The sequence below is a fragment of the Aquarana catesbeiana genome, linkage group LG02 (assembly GCF_042186555.1).
Source record: "Aquarana catesbeiana isolate 2022-GZ linkage group LG02, ASM4218655v1, whole genome shotgun sequence".
Taxonomy (NCBI): domain Eukaryota; kingdom Metazoa; phylum Chordata; class Amphibia; order Anura; family Ranidae; genus Aquarana; species Aquarana catesbeiana.
In genome coordinates this window covers 197426196-197449444 of record NC_133325.1, presented here as the reverse complement: position 1 = coordinate 197449444, position 23249 = coordinate 197426196, and the positions used below count along the sequence as shown (strand labels likewise).

Sequence of the window (23249 nt, the reverse complement as noted above, 5' to 3'; positions counted from 1 at the left end):
GGGAGCCCCGCCTACACTCCGCCTAGTGACTGCGCTCACTCCCCGCCCATAAATAAAGCTACCCCCGGCTATTGGCACGATCATTCTGCCTTCACGTGCTTTCTCCGGCGAAGAAGCCGTCCGCCTACCAATCGGATGAGGCCGTAACCGGCACGGGGGTGGAGCGAAGCCAGCTTGAGATAGCTTTCTGGCTCGCTATTATTGGGTGGGAGTTGCCCAGGCAGGACTGGGTGGAACTAGTGAGATTGTGGGTGGGGAAGACGGGGGGCGGAGTCACGTCTTCGGGGCCCTTCAGTGCTAATCGGAAGCGTCTTCATTCCGACGCAGACAGGCAGCGGCGTGTCCAGGCCTCAGGTACCCTTCTTATATATACGTAGGAGGGAAGTGTGGGGGAGGGGATGGAGAGCCGGGGATATGTAGGCTGTGATTATTGCCTCTTCTATGCCATTATGATGATTATAGTGGGGGCACGTGGTGGTGGAGGAGACCTTTCATTGTATGTATGACTGGTGACGGATGTACTGCGGTCCAATCTGTCCCTGTGTTCTTCTAGAGTGCATTCCGACCCCGCCCCCTCTGAGGACACGCCTTCAGCAGATGTCTCTTTGGTACATGGCTGGCACTAGTTTCCTGTTCATCTGTCAGTGCCATAAAACTGGGCAGGAGTGCACCCAATCATCTCACATCAGCTCCTCCATGTCATCTCATAAGATAGAAATACCTGCTGATCCTGCCATAAAGTCTTTTTTCAGGGTGACAACACCCTCCTAATTCTGTTCCTGCGTTGTCACCCTGTTGCATGCTGCTCTAGTGTAATTTACAAGCGGCTGAGGTGACATGTGTTGTACAGGCTCAATCCCAGGTTGTCATTGGTGAACAGTCATTGGTCCTGAACAATCTACGGCTTGTAATGGAGTCCCTCCCCTGGAACAGGACGCCTGGGGCAGTGGTCATGACACCAACATAAAATGTCACATGAAAAGAAGCTGCATAATCTGTAAGCCTTCGTTCACAACAATGTGATTTGACATTGCATGACAAGTCGCACCAAGTTGCTGGCAAATCACAGCTACTCAGAAAAAGGTTCATGCACCCCCCCCTTTTTTTTTTTTTCTGTTTTTTTCACTTTGGTATGTGCGTGCCGGGCTTAAAGTCTACAAACACTGTAGCTGCTGACTTTTAATAACACATGTCCAGGGAGCCCACAATGTCACCCCCCGAGGCCGATCCGTCAATCGGATTGGGTGCAGGTGCCGCCATTCTAACTAAGGGAAACCGGCAGTGGAGCCTTGCGGCTTCAGTGCGTGTTTCCTACTGCGCGAGTCAGCTGGCCAGCTGTCTTCTGGAACACGCACACGTCCCAGAAGACAGCAGGGGGGCTCACTGCACAAAAGGAAAATCATGTCCTGCGCAGCGGACCGGATGGATCAGAAGTACAGGCTGTACTTCATACAAAGGTACGATAGATTTTTTTTTTTTTTTTTTTTTTTTATATCCAAAAATTAGGGTTGGAGAGGTGGTCTTTCGTTTAAGACCACCTCTCAAAAGTGGGTGGAACTCCGCTTTAACTGATCAGCTGCAGAAAATGCTTAACCACTTCCGGACCGCCGCACGCCGTTATACGTCCTAACTTTGAAGAGGAATATCATTGTTATGGCAGCAGCTAGCTATGCTGCCATAACAACTTGCTATGGGGGCACCCAAACCGAGTCACAGCTCCATGTGTCCATTTAGACAAGGAGCCCCGGCCTCACCCCTGATTGGTTAGCTGACTCTGACAGTAGCAGGAGACAATGGCTGTGGCTCAGCCAATCAGGAAGGAGAATCTCAGGGGGCTGAGACATTCGTGGACATCGCTGCACAGAGAGGGAACTCGGGTAAGTATCGGGGGTGCTGGGGCAGCTGCTGCACACAGAAGGCTTTTTATCTTAATAAAGATTAAAAAAAACTTCTGACTTTACTTTTAAGCTGTCCCATTCATGTTCCAAGCCAATTTTACATATATCTCATTTGAGTTTTTCTAAGCACTATGCAGCATAAGTGTCTACTTGAATGGACCTAAATGGATCGGTTAGACATGTCTTCCATCTACGTATTTCTAATGGAGACTATTAATAATCAGATTGTGTAGTATGTGGTCCGGTTTGGGGAGGTGTATCTGAATGCTTGTAAAGTAAGACTAACGGGAAAATCTTTCTCAAGTCAGTCTTTATGCAAAACAAAGATTTGTTACTCCCAGAGGATACTTGTGACCTGATCAGGGGTACTTCTACTGGTAAATCGTTGTCTGTGTAGAATATTAACCACTTCACTCCCGGAAGAATTTACCCCCTTCCTGACCAGAGCACTTTTTGCAATTCAACACTGCGTCACTTTAACTGACAATTGTGCGGTTGTGCAACGTTGCACCCAAACAAAATTGACGTCCTTTGTTTCCCCCACAAATAGAGCTTTCTTTTGGTGGTATTTGATCGCCTCTGTGTTTTTTATTTTTTGCGCTATAAACAAAAAGAGCGACAATTTTGAAAAAAACACACTATCTTGTACTTTTTGCTATAATAAATATCCCCATTATTTATTTATTTTTTAAAAAAGCTAATTTTTTTTTTCTCAGTTTAGGCCAATATGTATTCTTCTACATATTTTTGGTAAAAACAAAAAAAAAGAAATCGCAATAAGAGTATATTAATTGGTTTGCGCAAAAGTTATAGCGCCTACAAAATAGGGGATAGTCTTATAGCATTTTTATTAGTATTATTTTTTTTTCTTGTTTTTTACTAGTAATGGCGGTGATCCGCAATATTTATTTATTTATTTTTTTTACTGCAACATTATGGCGGACACATCGGACAATTTTGCCACATTTTTGGGACCATTGGCATTAATACAGCGATCAGTGCTATAAAAATGCATTGATTATTGTAAAAATGTCACAGGCAGAGAAGGGGTTAACACTAGGGGGTGGTGAAGGGGTTACCTGTGTTATCTGGGAGGTGATTCTAACTGAAGGGGGAGGGGACTGACTAGAGGAAGTGACGGATCATGGTTCCTAGCTAGTAGCAATCTGTCACTCCTGTCAGAACAGGTAAGTATGTGTTTACACACACTTGTCCCTGTTCTGTGTCTCCTGGTCACGATCGCTCGTGGCTGGCGGTCATCGTGATCATCAGCCACGAGCATTGGCCCCCCCCACTGTGCAGCTATCCTGGCCCCGCGAGCCGACGTGCAGCTACGACGGCCCGCGCAGAGGAGCCAACCTGCCGCAGTATAACTGCGGCGGGTGGTCGTAAAGCTGTTAAACACAGGAGCTAGTAGTTTTTATCTGTAAAAGTCTGTTGTAGGCAGGGTGTACCCACTGGTAATGTCCACATATCCATGTTTACTTAAAGCGGAATTAAACCATTGATTTAACGGTTTCCCAAAACTGCCACATTCAAGACATGTGCAGCATCAAGGCAACTGCAGATCAAACGGAGGCTGAGATGGCAGCTTTGTTGGCTGTAAAGGATACCAATATTTAGTTCTGCTTTAATTTGAATGGGCTTTCTAAAGTACCAAGCAAGGTGCATGCACTATTTCTATGAATGCAGTCCATCGTAATACACCGTAGTACGTTACTGTGCGCTGCACAATCGGTGCGATCAGTGTGAACGCAAACTAACCCCTCTTACACGTGGCCGTAATTTTATAGCGTTTGGGTGTAGATAGTAAAATACGTCTGAGGTTTCCCAAGGGCACAGCAATGTACAGTATTTTTGCCCATATGAATGAATTACTGAACATTCTGTATTTGTGTAACCATTGGCACCAGCGTGTACTCGCGTGTCTGGGTCCCTTTTTTTTTTTTTTTTTTTTTTTTTTTTTTTTTTTTCAAAATGTAAAATTTTAGTTTTTAAAAAATATGCCCATTGTGTGAGCAAATGCACACCAGTGTCAGTGGTTATGCCCATCATTTTCTGTAAGGGCCCTTTCGCACTGGGGCGGTTTGCAGGCGCTATTGCGCTAATAATAGCGCCTGCCTGCATAATAGCGCCTGCTAGCAGCATCTTTGGAGCGGTGAAGGAGCAGAGTATATACTGCTCCTTCACCGCTCCTGCCCATTGAAATCAATGGGACAGCACGGCTATGCCGCTGGCAAAGCGCCACTGCAGAGGCGCTTTGCGGTGGTTTTTAACCCTTTCTCGGCCGCTAGCGGGGGGTAAAACCGCCCCCGCTAGCAGCCGCATACCGACGGTAAAGCGCCGCTAACAGTAGCGGCGCTTTACCACCGCCCCCGCCCCAGTGTGAAAGGGCACTTATTGATTCATATGGGCAAAAATACACCCATGTGTGTACACCCATACGCCGTACATTATTGCCATGCACAAGAGACCTTAGGCTAGGTTCACACTTGTGTGGGTCAAGAAGCATATTTGCACACAGTCCTGACCCATAGACAAAACACACTGCTCTTTAGCAGATGTGCGGAGGTGCCGATTATTCTAAATGGTACCCCCCCCCCCCATACATCTGAAAACGCAGTGCATTTTTGTTTGTGCGAATGGTGCCGCATTTTTAAAAAAGGGTCGGACTTTTCCTAGCAGGTATAACAGCCCATTTAAACACAGGCCACATAACCTGTAGAATTGTGAACCTAGAATTAAAGTGGTAGTAAACTGCAGTTGTTAAGAGCAAAAAAAAAATTCCCTGCAAGACAATGTCATAATGTGCATTGCATACTAGCTCGTTATGAGAGACTTGCCTTTTAGAATGAAGCCCTCCAGCGCTGTGCTGTCACCGCTGAGAGGACTGACATCTTCACCCCGTCTTCCTACCAAGTTTGCAGCCTCTGGCTACATGAGTGGCTGGCGGCGTGATGACGTCATGGCATGGGCTCTGAAGGTCCGGGACTTTATGCCGGACCTTTAGAGCGCATGCAGCGGTCACGTCCCTGTCTGCATGCACTCTGAATATCTCCTAAACTGTGCAAGTTTAGCAGATATTGACAGTAAGCCTTATAGGCTTGCCTGTAGGTACAAGTTGTAGTACAGAGTTTACTACCCTTTAGGGCTACAACTAACGATTATTTTCATAATCGATTAGTTGGTCGATTATTGTTTCGATTAATCGGTTAATAACCTTAAAAAAAAGTGTGGTGTATAATTTAGTTAATATGTAAAGTTTAAAAAAAGGCAATTTATTCCTAAATATCTTTATACGCAGGGTTAAATATAGATAACCAACTATATGGTTAGGGAGTAAAATCTTTAATCCTCTCTGAGAATAACAGACAGAAGAGATATACTCTATATACTATTAGAGGTTGAATCTGGACTCAGATAATTTTTTTTATTAAAAAAAAAAAAAAAAATTCTAGACTGTTTTGCAGATTTTCAAACAGAACTGTAATATTACATGCTTTTCTGCAGCTTCTCCATTGAAGTATATTGAACCAAAAAAGCACCGTTTTGCATTGAAAAAGGTCCTTGACCCTTTCCAAATACACAGCATAGATGTGAACGATAAAAAGCATAGATGTGAACGTTAAATGAACTGTAGTGCGTTTCTGCAAAAAGCACCAAAAAACACATGGGTGGGAACCAGGCCTAAGACATTTAGTAACATAATGGAGTTAAAAAAAAAAAATAAAAAATTCATTTTTTTTACTGTGCAACAGTGAAAGTAATATTTATAGTAGAGATTATTTGCTCTTTTTGTACTATATAGGGCTAATTTTAGCTTTTTTAACCCCATTATGTTACTGGCCGATTAATCGATTATGAAAATAGTAATCGATTAATTTCATAATCGATTAGTTGTCGATTAATCGATTAGTTGTTTCAGCCCTACTACCATTTTAATGTCTGAGACATCTATGTACATGTAAGGAGAGTAAAGTGATACTTCTCCCCAGCTCTTGTGTTTTCATAGTCGTTTTTCTATATTGGAGAAGACTTTTTTTTTTTTTTAAGCCACCATCACATGCATTTGTTAATGGTACCTCCATCAGATTTTAAATGTTTGCCATCTGTTACTTTGCTCCTGTAAATGTGTTAAATGAGGCAAGGCTGTAACTGTAATAAAACCTTGTGCTTTCATTGTAAAATAAATACACCAATGTTTTTCCTGGTTGTGAACATCTCTACTGCCTAACTGGATGGATCTGTTCTGTTTACCCAAAATAAGTGTTTAACCCATTCTGGTGTTGTCTGATTTTTAACACAATGAAGAGTTACACTTTCGATGTGGGCTTGTTCACTCCAAATCTGGTGAGCTGAATGATTTGTATAGAACAATGGAGGTTAAAAGCAAGGACACATAGGGGAAAAAAAAGTGTGTGTGTGTACTTTTAGGGCCCTTTCACATGGGTGGACAGATCGGGTCGACCTGTCAGTTTTTCAGGCAGACCTGATCGGACCCTCCAGTCTCCTCTATGAAGTGGCGGGGGTCAACGAAAACGTGTCTGACACCCAGCGACATTCAATCCTATCCTCTCCGCTAAAAACAAACGGATGGGGATCCATTACCCGTCCCTCTATCGGATTGGGTGGCGGTCAGGTGTAAACAAACAGGCAGTCCGTTTACATTTGACCGCCCGTAGAGGAAATCTGGCTGTGTCTGTGTCCATTCTACATAAGTGCAGCAGACACGGACCAGCCATCCACCTGCTCAGCAGGGATCAGTGGACAGATTCCCCACTAAGCAGGCGTATTTTACCAGAGCCGCTCTGTGTATAAGCGGCCTTATGCAGCACAACTCACCGCATTGTATGTCACGGTAATGCACTGCAGTGCATGGGCTTGAGTGAAGTGTCATTGTGTGATATTTCAATAAAATAAAAACGGTTGTAGCAACGCATTGCACAGCCCCTCACTGTGCCTACACAACGTACAACACCACACACAAGCCTTTAAAGACTATCGCTAGGGAAGGGAAAGCTCCTTCTTTGCAGTTGGGCTGCCCCAGCACTGCAAGGGTTAAATTGTGTTGAATGCTCGTTTATGTCTAGGGAGCTGGAATAAGTAATTTTACTTGTTGGATCCTTGGTTGCTGTAGTAGCTGGCACTTTCCTCTTCTTCTCCCCTACGCTGTGGCAGTGGGCATCTCACATCTAGTGCAGTGATATGGGCTCCGCATTGTACATGATGGCATCAGGACCTGGGGGAGAAGAGGCTGTGGGGACTGGCCCATCAGCACAGAGGGAGCCTGCAAGAGTGGAGGATCGGGTAAGTAAAATGGCTTTTTTGTTCCCCTAGATATAAAAGTGTTTCTCCCCTGCAGTGCAGGTGCAGCCCCAGTTCAAGGGAAGATTTGTTTTCCCTGGAGTTCAGCTTTAAGAGATATATAGAGGGCTTTGCTTAAGAGGCTAATTATCCAAGGAGTGCCTCGCTTTTGTGCTGGAAATCTACACTGTGGCGTGACATGTAGCAGAGAATTATTTCTTCTTGTGCCTGGCCTGAGTTCATTGGGTTCAGAGTTCTGTATTTAGCCAGCAGTGTGCTACAAGGGTTATCCTATTTCAGTCTGCTTGTATGTAATGTGTGTATTGAGCTTGGGCACATTCACATCCATATCTGCATAGATCAGCCCAGGCTCAATGCAAGGGTACACAGAAAACAATTATTATACCATGTGTTTCACTGCACCACATGTACAATAACTAGTAGTACTCCATATTCCCACCGCACATGTTCCTGGAGAAAGCTCTAGAGTTTTGGGTGCTGCAGCAACCACCAGCTGGAGACTGGATCAGATCGCCAAAATGAGGATATTTGCCAGCACACCACGGATCATCAAGTAGAGTTCAAACTGTTTTTATTGAAGCATGATCACATCACAAAAAAAAGTAGTGCAACGTTTCAGAGTCACGCATGACCCCTTTGTCAGACGTGATGCCTGAAGGAAGGGGTCCTGCGTGACCCAAACATTGCACTACCTTTTTTTTTTTTTTTTTTGTGATGTGATCATGCTTCAATAACACGACACTACCTACCTGGAGTTTGCATGTTCTCCCTGTGCCTGCGTGGGTTTCCTCCGGGTACTCCGGTTTCCTCTCACACTCCAAAGACATGCTGGTAGGTTAATTGGATCCTGTCTAAATTTTCCCTAGTATGTATGAATGTGAGTTAGGGACCTTAGATTGTAAGCTCCTTGAGGGTAGGGACTGATGTGAATGTACAATGTATATGTAAAGCGCTGCGTAAATTGACGGCGCTATATAAGTACCTGAAATAAATTAAAAAAATAAATAAATAAAATAAAAAAACCTTTGGACTCTACTTGATGGTCCGTGGTGTGCTGACAAATATCCTAAACATGTACAAACACATCGCATTGCCCCTACACCATGCACACCAGCGTGTACCTGTTTTAGTGTGTGGGCTGGTGTTTTAGGTATGAACTCAGGCCAGTTGGGGTTACTTGTCTGAACCTGCCTGAGTTGTCTGGCCAGGAAGCTGTTTCTATAGATAGCCAGCCAGAAGTGGTCAGGGCATTCCCGGCCTGCATTGGACGTGTATATGTGCGTCTATGGGGAATGCCTTGCCTGTATGATTTGACAGTGAAAGCTTCTTGGTGGGTTCAGACTAGGATCCCAACACACCTGAGCACCTCCCTACAGTTAATGAGCCCTTTAAGTTTTACAGCCAAAAACATTCACTTTTTTACATCACGCCTTGCTACAAACTAAGATAAATACAGTCTAAGGCTGGGTTCACACTGGTCCGACAAACGCTCCGACATTGGGAGCTCATGTCGCATGACGTGTGAAATTTAATGTTTCCCTATGGGAGCCATCCTAACTGGTCCGACACAAGTCGTTCCGACTTTAGAAATGCTCCCTGTACTACTTTGGTCCGACTTTGATCCTACTTCAGCCTATTGACTATCATTGAAGTCGGATCAAAGTCGGATTGCCGTCTTGCATGATCCGACTTCGGCACGCGACTTGTGCTCAGATGTTCTTGAGGGGGAACTCCGCGCCAAATTTTAAATAAAAAACCGGCATGGGTTCCCCCTCCAAGGGCATACCAGGCCCTTGGGTCTGGTATGGACCTTGAGGGGAACCCCCTACGCCGATAAAAACGGTGTGGGGGTCCCCCCCAATCCATACCAGACCCTTATCCGAGCACGCAGCCCGGCCGGACAGGAATGGGGGTGGGGACGAGCGAGCGCCCCCCCCCTCCTGAACCGTACCAGGCCGCATGCCCTCAACATGGGGGGTTGGTGCCTTGGGGGAGGGGGCGCGCTGCGGCCCCCCACCCCAAAGCACCTTGTCCCCATGTTGATGAGGACAAGGGCCTCTTCCCGACAACCCTGGCCGTTGGTTGTCGGGGTCTGCGGGCGGAGGGCTTATCGGAATCCAGGAGCCCCCTTTAATAAGGGGGCCCCCAGATCCCGGCCCCCCACCCTATGTGAATGAGTATGGGGTACATGGTACCCCTACCCATTCACCTAGGGAAGTGTCAATAAAAAAAACCACAGTACACAGGTTTCAAAATTAATTTATTGGGCAGCTCCGGTATCTTCTTCCGACTTCTCCCGGTGTTCCGCCTCTTCTCCCGGGCCCCGCCGCTATCTTCTTCCAGCTCTATTGCCAGCGAGGGGCCCGGTCTGCTGCCGCTGTCTTGTCGCCGCTGTCTCGCCGCTTCTTCTCTTCATCTCTTCTTCCGATGTTGACACGACGCTCTCCCCGGCTGGAATGCTCTCTGTGCGCTCTGCTCTGACTTATATAGGCGGTGACCCTGCCCCCTTATGCCGTCACAGTCTCTGGGCATGCTGGGACTGTGACGGCATAAGGGGGCGTGGTCATCGGGTGATGACCACGCCCCCTAAAACGTCACAGTCCCAGCATGCCCAGGGACTGTGACGGCATAAGGGGGCGGGGTCACCACCTATATAAGTCAGAGCAGAGCGCACAGAGAGCATTCCAGCCGGGGAGAGCGTCGTGTCAACATCGGAAGAAGAGATGAAGAGAAGAAGCGGCGAGACAGCGGCAGCAGACCGGGCCCCTCGCTGGCAATAGAGCTGGAAGAAGATAGCGGCGGGGCCCGGGAGAAGAGGCGGAACACCGGGAGAAGTCGGAAGAAGATACCGGAGCTGCCCAATAAATTAATTTTGAAACCTGTGTACTGTGGTTTTTTTTATTGACACTTCCCTAGGTGAATGGGTAGGGGTACCATGTACCCCATACTCATTCACATAGGGTGGGGGGCCGGGATCTGGGGGCCCCCTTATTAAAGGGGGCTCCTGGATCCCGATAAGCCCTCCGCCCGCAGACCCCGACAACCAACGGCCAGGGTTGTCGGGAAGAGGCCCTTGTCCTCATCAACATGGGGACAAGGTGCTTTGGGGTGGGGGGCCGCAGCGCGCCCCCTCCCCCAAGGCACCAACCCCCCATGTTGAGGGCATGCGGCCTGGTACGGTTCAGGTGGGGGGGGGGGGGGGCGCTCGCTCGTCCCCACCCCCATTCCTGTCCGGCCAGGCTGCGTGCTCGGATAAGGGTCTGGTATGGATTGGGGGGGACCCCCACGCCGTTTTCATCGGCGTAGGGGGTTCCCCTCAAGGTCCATACCAGACCCAAGGGCCTGGTATGCCCTTGGAGGGGGAACCCATGACGGCTTTTTATTTAAAATTTGGCGCGGAGTTCCCCCTAAAGATTCATACCAAACACAGTGCCGGGCATTGGCGGGGATCCAAGTCGGATCCCCGTTCATTGAAAGTCGGACGCATGCCGGCTTCATGTCGCAGGGCAAAGTCGGATCCAAAGTAGGACAGCTGTCGTGTCGCACCAGTGTGAACCCAGCCTCAAGCAGGTATTGTGAGTTCTTGTTTCTTCTAATATACTGTCAGGAGTTTTGTTGAATACCCTTAATTAACACCTTATTTGTCCTCCTAAAACAAGTTTGTCTGCCTCCGTCAGATCCCAGAGAACAGGACATTCAGCTGGATCCTGGGGACATTTCCTGCTATGACCTTGCTGGAGGACGGTGACATTCCTCTTTATGTCTGTGTGCTTTGTATCAGCTGATGCAGTGTGAGTTATTGCATCTGGGCATGGATTCAGCACACTTACTGCTCATGCAGCCAATGCTTCACTTGTGTGGTTCTTCCTGGCATTTGATGCCCTGGCTCCGCTTCATTACTGTTATTCTCCTAAAATGAGAATTTTTTTTCCTTTCAAGGGCCAGGGGTATTGCCTTTTCTAGTGCATTTAAACGGCTTGTACAAAAAGGTATACAACTTGTTAATTTGTAACTAGTGAGGAGCATACAGGTTATTGAAAGTTCATTAATTAAAGATGTGCACAAAGTTCCCTGCCAGCAAAAGTCATCTACCTGAAATTTCCAACCAATCGAAAGGAGTGTTTTAGCATGCGACCATGTGTGTACATAGCCGTACTCTGGGTCTAAAGATGGCTATACACTGATCACAATTTAACAGGGACCAGCGGAATTCCCATCAAGATGTGGCCATCCCCACTCTACAGAAGTTGATTGTTTGATCGACATCTGTCGAAGGGCATATAAGAAAATTTTCCTTGATCAGCGGTTGCAGCCATCAGTGAATTCTTACAGCAGTGGGTGCCGCTGTCAGAATACAATGTCCCGGTGGAAGGGGGAGGGCAATTCTTCCACCTACTTTGTTTTTTCTTGATTTTTTTTTTTTTTTTTTTTGCAGGTTAACACAAACGATATGTGTTAACGCAAAGTGTGTGTGAATCTTTAGATCTTTTCTTATTGTGTGTCAGGCTTGGGCTACATTAGCAATATAAATCTTATTCTTCCAAGTAGAGCTGCGCGATTATTAAAAAAATCGTGATCTTGATTCAACCCCCTTCACAATCTTAATCCAGCATTTACACTTTTTATGTAACAAATCCAGAGCAGTTCTGTGCCTACAGCTGTAAAAAAAAAAAAAAAAAAAAAAAAAAAAAAAAAGGCAGCAGGCAAAGTTTCACAACATTGCTCAGGGCTGAGAGATTTTTTTTTTTTAGCAGAGACCCTAGAGAATAAAATGTCAGTCTTTGCAATATTTTATGTCGAACTGCATTTGCGCAACAGTCTTTCAATTTTTTTTAGGTGGTGATTTTTTTTTTTTTTTTTTTTTAAGGTTAAAATACACTTCAAATAATAAAAAAAAAAAGTAAAGTTAGCCCATTTTTTTTTGTATAATGTGAAAGATGATGTTGCACTAAGAATCGTGATCTAAGCAAAAAAATTGTGATTCTCATTTTATCCAGAATCTTGCAGCTCTACTTCCAAGGCTTCATTTGCACAAGCGACTAGCACCGGTGTGAATGACAGTGGGAGGAATCCACAGGAAACTACTTGCTATCCATTCTCTCATAGAAAGTACATATGGTTTCAGTATACTACAAAACAAATTTACTGCCAACAACCGGTAAATCTCCAAGGCTCCTTCTGCACAGGTGACTAGCTCCAGTACGAATGACAGCGGAAAAAAATCTGATTCTGACAGCTGTTTTTGTCACCTGTGAGTGTCTGGCCAAGCCCTGTACACTTTGACAGTTTGGCGGCCACAGCTGTTTGTCTGTCCAACCAGCGAATACCTGTGGTAATCGCAGAGGCGTGCACAAAGTGCGTCTGGCAGCGATCACACAGGTAATTGCTGACTAGGCGGACAGCCATGTCTGTGGCTGCCACCAACTTGTCGTTGAAGTGTACAGGAATCGGAGACCACAGCTAGCCGTTGTGCTCAGTCTGCCGAGGAGAAGGACTTTCAGGTCTCACTCCCAACGGGTGTAGTAGGATGGTATACCATTGGAGATGTGAAACCCCTCCCAATAAACTCGTATATCAGGCACAAGGCATCTTTAGTGGTTGCAGCAGATTTTTAAACATTCAAAGCCTGTAAGGGTGTTTAGAGAGGTAAGGTTCTGTGCCAATGACTCAATGAAGTGAAGATGGAGAAAAAAAACTCACATTTGGGAAGGTGATGACGAGATTCCCAGAGTTGATAAGTGCTTGTACCCTTTTTTTTAATCAAATAATGTTTTTATTTCTTTTATATATAAACAATGGTAACAACATACAACCCAACACGTATAGAGAGGGAATAACAATAGAAAGGAGAACCCCCCCCCCCCCGTCCTCACATTTATCCGGACCCCTCTCATAATGCATCCAGAATATCAAACCATCTTCTCCATATTTTTTTCAAATTTCCCTAGACTGCCTCTATGTAGAAAGGTATATTTTTCCTTAATTATGGTTTCCCTTACTTGCATTTTCCATTCTGCAACTTTAGGTGGATATGGTGATAGCCATTTTTTTTTTTGTGCTATAAGCTTATGAGCCTGAAATAAACTTTTATTTATTGACACCATGTATTCCCCCAGAGTTCTTAGTTCGTCCATGATACCCAGGAGACATCCCCCCCCCCCTCCCCCCGGTTCTATAGACATCTCAATCTCAAATACATTATTAATCATAGATACCACCCCGTACCAATAGCGATGGAGTTTAGGGCATCTCCATATCATGTTTATTAAGTTGGCTGCCCTCCCTTTACATCTAGGGCATTGGTTTGTATCCCTCCGTTTCCATTTAAATATATACCTTTGGTCATAAGCATTGTGAGCTGCTGTCAGGCCATACGAGAACCAACAGGTTTAATGTTTTTCATTTATACAAAATGGCGTGAATCAGGAAAATACTGCATTATAGCCACTGGATGGAGCTGTGTATTTACACAATCTATTTACTGTGATTAGCATCCACAGGCCGGCCATTGTGCAATATTTTCCTGATTTCTCTTTATTTTGTATGAGTTAAAAACATTAGACCTGTGGAGAAAAATGGCTGATTAACATTTTTTGTTTTTGCTCGTATGGCACAGAACAAATAGCTCACAGTGTGTGTGTGTGTGTGTGTGTGTGTGTGTGGTGTTTTTTCTTTTATTCATTTACTTTTTAAATTTAAATACGCCTGTAAGGGATTGTTCACACCAGCGGTTGGTTTGTGGAGTGATGGGGCCGAGATCTGTAACTGCTAATCTGGGCAAATGGAGCCTCCATCTGACCCTGGAAGCAGTCAGTGTGCATCCAGGGTTGGCGTTTTCTGCAAAGTTCTGACAGCAGTTAATTGGCCAGTTTGTATGTGCCTATAACACAGAGTGTTGCTGCGTCCAGAGACTACGTGTAGCCTTCTTTTGAATGTAGCACACTATCTGCCCTTGCCCACCTGTGACTACCTTTTTATTTAATTTTTTTTACGCAGCTTAGAAAATGAACATTTTAATAGCTGATTGGTGGTACTTCAGTTGAGACACAATCTCGGACACTTTTTTTATTAATCCCTCCATAATATCTCATATGTGTGACTGTGCTTCTAGAAGAGATCAGCTAATCAGCCCCACGCTACTGAGCAAAACCTGTTTTATTACTTTACGCATCAAATAATGCGGGCCACTGTACAAAAAAGTGAAAGGCGTGGTGTGGCTGCACAGGAACACTGCAATTACAAGTCAAAAGTAAACTAATTGTGGAAAATGAGCCTGACTGACTGTCAAATTCCAGAAAGCAAGTGTGTACATATCTGGTATTTCTGTACCGTCCTGTACAGCCTAAATAGTACCTTGTTAGTGATATTAAATTTTACATACTCTGCCTATGTGTTTTTTTTTTTTTTTTTTTTTTCATTTTTCTCTCTGCGCTCTCTCCTCCTCTTCCCTTAAGTAACCCCCCCCCCCCATTGGTTTCAGCCAAGGAATCTGCCATCTTTGTCTCTGTTTAATCTACTACTGCCATGATGCTGCACATGTGATCAGTTATGACACCAGCCATTGGATGGTTTGTTTGAGAGCACAACAAATGGGAGTGTTGCATTTCCGGCACATGCAGGAAATGAAACCTTTTTTTATGGATGGGTTTACTTCCGATTTAAGTGTACACCTGTGTGAGGGCTGTGTTTTGCCTGTATGGTATACTATACACTATGCATCCACATGCAGGCAGTTCCATGTTAATGTGAGTGCTGCAAGGACACTGAAAGGCTTCTGCTCCCACTGTTACAGCCTTGTTGGTGTGGGTATGTGTTCCTAAACATTTGGGCACCTGCCCCCACATGAATGTCAAATTGGGAGCAGCAGCTGTCCGCTCTGCAGACATCCCATCCTGCAAAAACTCATTTCAGGGAGGTGGCGCTGACCCCAACCCCATCGACTGGGCACACATCAGGACATGGGGCACACAGCGGGGTATGGGGCACACAGCAGGGCATGGTACACCTAATGGGGCACACAGCAGGACATGGGGTGCATATCTGGGCACAGGGCACCTCATGGGGCATACATTAGGATACACAGCAGGGCATGGAGCTCAAAATAGGGCACACAGCAGGGCATGCAACACACAGCAGGGCATAGCGTGTAGGGCACTATGCACACAGTAGGGCATAAGACACGCAGCAAGGCACTGGGCACACCATGGGACACGCAGCAAGGCACTGGGCACAATGGGGGAAAACCATCAGCAAGATCCAAGCAGCTGCTGTTTACATTACTTAGAGTAGCATGGGAAGCTGCTGTCATTAGACCTCTCCTGGCACGCTCCTCCCCGCCGGGCCCCTCCTCTCTTCTTGTACATCCCAGGTGATGACAGATCTGGTCCCTGCAAAGCGGTTGTCATTAGACCTCTCATGGCACGCTCCTCCCCGCCGGCTCCTCCTTTCCTCCTGTCCACCCCATAAGCACCTGGGATGGACGGGAGGGAAGGAGGGGCTGGCGGGGAGGAGCGTGCCATGAGAGGTCTAATGACAGCGACTTTGCAGGGACCAGATCTACCCGTCAACTAGCTGTGATTGACGGTGGATCACAGTCAAAGGGACCCCCATTGGCAAAATGCCACCTTATCAATGCCTACCAGCGCAGCCTCGGTGTCTACCAGCGGAGCGCTCACGGCTCTGTCCCGCCCCTTCCCCTGGCCACAGAAGACAGAACAGGCCGAATGGAGTACGGCCGCGGCAGCCACTCGGGCTGCTCTGTCTGTGGCTGAGTGACAGGCCCAGCTGGGAGATAGCCTGGCACTTGCGGGTGTATCCCGGGAGTCTTGGGATGTCTGGTGCTGTCATTGCGACCCAGTTGACATGAATGGGGACTACCTGCACAAGGATGCAAAGAATGCCTGTGTATTCCATACAGGCAAAATGCAGCCCTCACATAGGTGTACAGTTAGGTACTCCTATGTGAATGAGGCCTACTACAGACCCTAGTTGGCACTGGCCAACTCCGGGTATGTCTGTGCCTGCTGGGAACTATGGAGTCCCACTGTGTGCGTGGTTCCCTTTTTAGGCCTACAGCCATTCCCTAGAGGGACACAGAGCTAAAGCCACACTGACTCAGGAGCCCTTGTCAGTCACCATTGTGGAGGGGGAGCAGGAGAGGCTTGGCTTTTGATCTGTGCTGGCATGACTGCATATAAGCTTGTAGCTCTTATGCCCTGTACACACGGTCGGACATTCCAACAACAAAATCCATGGATTTTTTCCGACGGATGTTGGCTCAAACTTGTCTTGCATACACACGGTCACACAAAGTTGTTGGAAAATCCGATCGTTCTGAACGCGGTGACGTAAAACACGTATTTCGGGACTATAAATGGGGCAGTAGCCAATAGATTTCTTCTCTTAATTTATTCTGAGTATGCGTGGCACTTTGTGCGTTGGATTTGTGTACACACGATCGGAATTTCCGACAACGGATTTTGTTGTCGGAAAATTTTATAGCAAGCTCTCAAACTTTGTTTGTCGGAAATTCCAATGGAAAATGTGTGATGGAGCCTACACACGGTCGGAATTTCCGACAACAAGGTCCTATCACACATTTCCCACTCGAAAATCCGACCGTGTGTACAGGGCATTAGGCTTCATGCACACTGGGTTTAAAAAAAAAAAAACACTCTCATATAAAGTTTTTGTACACCGTTTTAGGAGAGTTTTTATATATATATATATATATATATATATATATATATATATATATATATATATATATACATATACATATATATATTTTTCAGCCCGAAAGCTCCAAACCAATCAAAAACAAAAACCCGAAGGTGTTTATTATTATTTTTTTTTTTCTTATAAACGCTGAACTCAAACTATGCATTTGCTTCTACAAGGAAAACACAAAATTCCATGGACCCTAAAACAGAAGCATGTGGAGAGACCAGCAGTACTCTCAGCAGGCACAAGGGGCACCCACATACCTGAGGGGGGAGGAGGTGCAGGCAGTATTAGGAGGAAGCTCAGAGGACAAAAATTATAAAAACCGCAAGAGCACGTAAGTTCTGCTATTGCAGCTCATTTATCCAAAAAAAAAAAAAAAAAAAATTGTATCATTTTGAAGCTTGCTCTCTCTGGTATAATTCTCATTGGGAGGAACTGTGATTTGTGGAGTGTGTGTGTGAATGGTTAAATGTAAGCGCGCTGTACTACACTAATCCAAATTTGCATAAGAAGGAATTTTAATAGAGGAGTTCTACTTCATTACCCTGCATTTTTCTGGAACAGAATGTATTGTAGTGATTTGCTCTGCACATTCTTTTATATACTGTTGCCGGAAATACTGCGCTCCTGTTCCTTAGGAGGTCATCAAAAAAGTGGTGTCTTCCATAAGATTCAGTGTAAGCACTAATGCAGGACTATAAAGAAACGTACGTAACATTTATTTCTTTATTACTTTATTGTATAGCATTGTCAATTTACGCAGATATATTTATATTTATTAATAATATACATTCACATCAATCCCTGCCCTCTTACAATCTAAGGTCCCTAAGGCTGGGTTCACACTATACTACACGACAGTAGTACGACTTTCATCCTACTTTGCTCTGCGACATCAGTCCTACATTGGTCCTTTAGGCTGGATTCACACTGGTCCGACAAACGCTCCGACATTGGGAGCTCATGTCGCATGACGTGTGAAATTTAATGTTTCCCTATGGGAGCCGTCCTAACTGGTCCGACACAAGTCGTTCCGACTTTAGAAATGCTCCCTGTACTACTTTGGTCCGACTTTGATCCTACTTCAGCCTATTGACTATCATTGAAGTCGGATCAAAGTCGGATTGCCGTCTTGCATGATCCGACTTCGGCACGCGACTTGTGCTCAGATGTTCTTGAGGGGGAACTCCGCGCCAAATTTTAAATAAAAAACCGGCATGGGTTCCCCCTCCAAGAGCATACCAGGCCCTTGGGTCTGGTATGGACCTTGAGGGGAACCCCCTACGCCGATAAAGACGGCGTGGGGGTCCCCCCCAATCCATACCAGACCCTTATCCGAGCACGCAGCCCGGCCGGACAGGAATGGGGGTGGGGACGAGCGAGCGCCCCCCCCCTCCTGAACCGTACCAGGCCGCATGCCCTCAACATGGGGGGTTGGTGCCTTGGGGGAGGGGGCGCGCTGCGGCCCCCCACCCCAAAGCACCTTGTCCCCATGTTGATGAGGACAAGGGCCTCTTCCCGACAACCCTGGCCGTTGGTTGTCGGGGTCTGCGGGCGGAGGGCTTATCGGAATCCAGGAGCCCCCTTTTAATAAGGGGGCCCCCAGATCCCGGCCCCCCACCCTATGTGAATGAGTATGGGGTACATGGTACCCCTACCCATTCACCTAGGGAAGTGTCAATAAAAAAAACCACAGTACACAGGTTTCAAAATTAATTTATTGGGCAGCTCCGGTATCTTCTTCCGACTTCTCCCGGTGTTCCGCCTCTTCTCCCGGGCCCCGCCGCTATCTTCTTCCAGCTCTATTGCCAGCGAGGGGCCCGGTCTGCTGCCGCTGTCTCGCCGCTTCTTCTCTTCATCTCTTCTTCCGATGTTGACACGACGCTCTCCCCGGCTGGAATGCTCTCTGTGCGCTCTGCTCTGACTTATATAGGTGGTGACCCCGCCCCCTTATGCCGTCACAGTCTCTGGGCATGCTGGGACTGTGACGTTTTAGGGGGCGTGGTCATCACCCGATGACCACGCCCCCTTATGCCGTCACAGTCCCAGCATGCCCAGAGACTGTGACGGCATAAGGGGGCGGGGTCACCGCCTATATAAGTCAGAGCAGAGCGCACAGAGAGCATTCCAGCCGGGGAGAGCGTCGTGTCAACATCGGAAGAAGAGATGAAGAGAAGAAGCGGCGAGACAGCGGCAGCAGACCGGGCCCCTCGCTGGCAATAGAGCTGGAAGAAGATAGCGGCGGAGCCCGGGAGAAGAGGCGGAACACCGGGAGAAGTCGGAAGAAGATACCGGAGCTGCCCAATAAATTAATTTTGAAACCTGTGTACTGTGGTTTTTTTTATTGACACTTCCCTAGGTGAATGGGTAGGGGTACCATGTACCCCATACTCATTCACATAGGGTGGGGGGCCGGGATCTGGGGGCCCCCTTATTAAAGGGGGCTCCTGGATTCCGATAAGCCCTCCGCCCGCAGACCCCGACAACCAACGGCCAGGGTTGTCGGGAAGAGGCCCTTGTCCTCATCAACATGGGGACAAGGTGCTTTGGGGTGGGGGGCCGCAGCGCGCCCCCTCCCCCAAGGCACCAACCCCCCATGTTGAGGGCATGCGGCCTGGTACAGTTCAGGAGGGGGGGGGGCGCTCGCTCGTCCCCACCCCCATTCCTGTCCGGCCGGGCTGCGTGCTCGGATAAGGGTCTGGTATGGATTGGGGGGGGACCCCCACGACGTTTTTATCGGCGTAGGGGGTTCCCCTCAAGGTCCATACCAGACCCAAGGGCCTGGCATGCTCCTGGAGGGGGAACCCATGCCGGTTTTTTATTTAAAATTTGGCGCGGAGTTCCCCCTAAAGATTCATACCAAACACAGTGCCGGGCATTGGCGGGGATCCAAGTCAGATCCCCGTTCATTGAAAGTCGGACACATGCCGGCTTCATGTCGCAGGGCAAAGTCGGATCCAAAGTAGGACGGCTGTCGTGTCGCACCAGTGTGAACCCAGCCTCATCCATCTGGCTTTCATGAACAGGATACTACTTTGATCCGACTTTTCAGATAGTACACTTGTCGGATGGTTAGGACAAGGATCCGACTTTGATCCTACTTCAGTGATAGTCAATGGGCTGAAGTAGGATCAAAGTCGGACCAAAAGAGCATTTCTAAAGTCGGAACGACTTGTGTCGGACCAGTTAGGACAGCTCCCATAGGGAAACATTGAATTTCACACGTCATGCGACATTAGCTCCCAATGTCGGAGCGTTTGTCGGACCAGTGTGAACCCAGCCTAAGGCTGGGTTCACACTATACTACACAACAGTAGTACGACTTTCATCCTACTTTGCTCTGCGACACCAGTCCTACATCCATCCAACTTTCATGAACAGGATACTACTTTGATCCGACTTTTCAGATAGTACACTTTGGTCAAAGGACAATCAAAACTAACACACAGTGGGAGGGGTTACAGCAGGGGGCAGGAAATAACACAATGTCGGATGCCAAAGTCGGATGGTTAGGGCAAGGATCCGACTTTGATCCTACTTCAATGATAGTCATTGGGCTAAAGTAGGATCAAAGTCGGACCAAAGTAGTACAGGGGGCATTTTCAAAGTCGGACCGACTTGTGTCGGACTAGTTAAGACGGCTCCCATAGGGAAACATTGATTTTCACACGTCATGCGACATGAGCTCCCAATGTCGGAGCGTTTGTCGGACCAGTGTGAACCCAGCCTAACTCGCATTCATACATACACATACTAGGGCCAATTTAGACCGGATCCAATTGACCTGCCAGCATGTCTTTGGAGTGTGGGAGGAAACTGGCACAGGGAGAACATAGCCTGTGTGGGTTGTGGTTTGTTTTTTTTTTTTTTTTTTTTTTTTTTTTTGTCATCCTATAGCAATGGCCCTTGAAAGGAAATCTTCACATTATCCCTTCCAAAATAATAGTAATTATTTATTTTTTTAAGGCAAAAACCACCTTTTAGGGCATGTTGCAACCATTTGGAAGACAATAACCGATTCTTCTTTGCTGTTCCCAACTGCCTCTCAAACATCAAGTGCTGGAAGTCAAGCTAAACTGCCAAGTTCATGAATTCAAAGCAGGGTTAAAAGACCACCACACACTGGTACTGTTGCTGGAGTCCATGTTTGTTGTGTAGGTATAGCATTGCAGTGACAGTCCCCGCCCTAGAACTGCACCCTCTGTGTTACACTAAATGGACTTATTGAGTGAAATGCGTTAAATGGGCGGTCCTGCAGCAGGGACTGTCTTTGCAATGCTCATTCTCTACAATAAACGTTGACTCCAGGGACCTTACCCGTGTGTGGCAGCCTTTTTAACTCGGCAACATGGTACATCCATATTCAGATTTTTAACATGCTGTTAAGCAGACCCCCTTTCCAGTGTGAAGGGGTTCCACTACCTGGCGGCAGCTGTTGGTTTCGAATTCTGTGCGGCTGTGCGTGGCTCCGCAGAGATCTGTGAATTAACTACAAGTATCCTTTATCACCGCTGCAGACAGACTTCTTATCAATGGAACACAAGTGCGTTAATTGCCACACTTGTAGCTGATTGACATTTCCTCCAGCTCTCTAACTGAAAGTATCTAAAGAGTCTGTGCATTGCACCTGTGATCCACTGATCACACTTGTAATGCTTTGCTGGCTGGCTCATTTGAAAAAAATTAGAAATGTAATTTATTTTTATTTTCTTTTTCTTTCAATAGTGCATTTTATATTTTACAACATTTCTGCTCTAATGTGCATTTGAAGTTTAAGCCCTGGTGCACATTGGTGCGATTTGACATGTCAAATCGGCGGCAATTGCTAGCAATGGCACCTTCCTAATCGGTGCGGCTCTTCATTTGCGGCACCACACCGATTTCAAAAAGTATTTTCTGTACTACTATTTGCATTTTCAGGGTGCGATTTCCATTGACATCTGTGCAGAAACCCGCACAGATGTCTGTGAAATCACAGCCGAAATCGGGACTGACATGCAGGAGTGAAATCTGCTGAACTCACACGGCTTCATTTCCGCAGCTCGGTGTGAACCTGGGCTAAAGTAGTAATTTTGCTGGCAGTACCACTTTAAGAGAATTGGCACAGAAATATTGGAGCTGTGACTTGTGCAATGTAGCCTCCTGATAATGCTTTTCCTCCCGGTATGGGGGCATGTCACAGCATTGCATATTCAAGTGGACTGTTCTGAATCTTTCACGTTTTGTATTTTTGATTTAGTTTGTCAGATTTATTCTTCATGTGTGGTGTTTTTTTGTTTTTTTTTGTTTTTTTTTTATGATGTACTTACAGCCTTGTTCTTTTATGTAGTGTCTTGATCATAACCTGGAGTAATAATAATACTTTGAATATTACAGGCAAAATAGAGACTCCAGAAGTGAACATGTCTGCTATAAACTGGAAGCCGTTTATATATGGAGGTTTAGCGTCTATTACAGCAGAATGTGGTAAGTTGTGAGCATTTGCAAAACTGTAGCCCGTTAGATGACATTCCTCAGTGTTAGTAAGCTGTGGGCGTTTTTTTTTTTGTTTTTGTTTGTTTTTTTTTTTTTTTTTTTTAATTCTTTAAGAAGGATGAACATGCTGAAATACTGAAAGAACCCCAATGGTATGCATAAAAGTATCAGTGAGCTCCCCCAAAACATAATCAATGATACAGACATCACAGTATTATGAAGGTCTTCTATCTGTAGGAGTAGCACCTATCTACAAAGGATTAGGGAGGGTCCTTATCCTGCGTGGCCAATTTTCCACAGCAAGCACCGTTTTGTGTATAGAAGAAAGAACAAAACCGAATTGACCCCAAGGTCATAACAACCTTAGAGATGTAGTAATAAAAGAGTAGCAACAAAAAAAGAGAAGAGAGGGAAAGGAGGAGGAGAGAAAAAAAGGGGGGGGGGGGGGGGGGTCCGCTTTCCCTCCTTTCTTTTTTTTTTTTTTTTTTGGGGGGGGGGGGCGTATTTGTGCCAATAAAACCATTTTTTTGAGAATTGCTCGCAGAGGCCTTTCTCTGTAGCCACCAAGTCCTCCATTGCGTTGATCGCCACTTTTTTCAACCAGGTGGCCACCGACGGATCTCCTATAAACTTTACTAGAAGACGTGAAGGAGCACTCCAACTGCCTCCCCACATCTCCAGCAAAGGTCCGTACTCTGAGGGAACATCTTGTGGATTTTTTCCGGAGTGTAGTACCCCCGGGACAGTATTTTAAATCCCGCCTCCTGATGTCTGGCGCAGATAGAAGTTTTGTGGGAAAAGAGAAGGAGCCGATCAGTGTGTTTC

General features: G+C 46.4%; 1 protein-coding gene across 1 annotated transcript in view; it reads left to right on the top strand.

The window, feature by feature from the left end:
• The first annotated feature begins 231 nt into the window (after positions 1 to 231).
• Positions 232 to 23249, top strand: part of SLC25A30 (solute carrier family 25 member 30) — a 57603-nt gene continuing 34585 nt past the window's right edge. Inside the window, exons 1-2 of the mRNA XM_073614162.1 lie at positions 232 to 354; positions 22326 to 22415. Coding sequence (XP_073470263.1) covers positions 22352 to 22415 — 64 coding nt within the window. The 5' untranslated portion in view covers positions 232 to 354; positions 22326 to 22351. The remainder of the gene's footprint in view (positions 355 to 22325; positions 22416 to 23249) is intronic.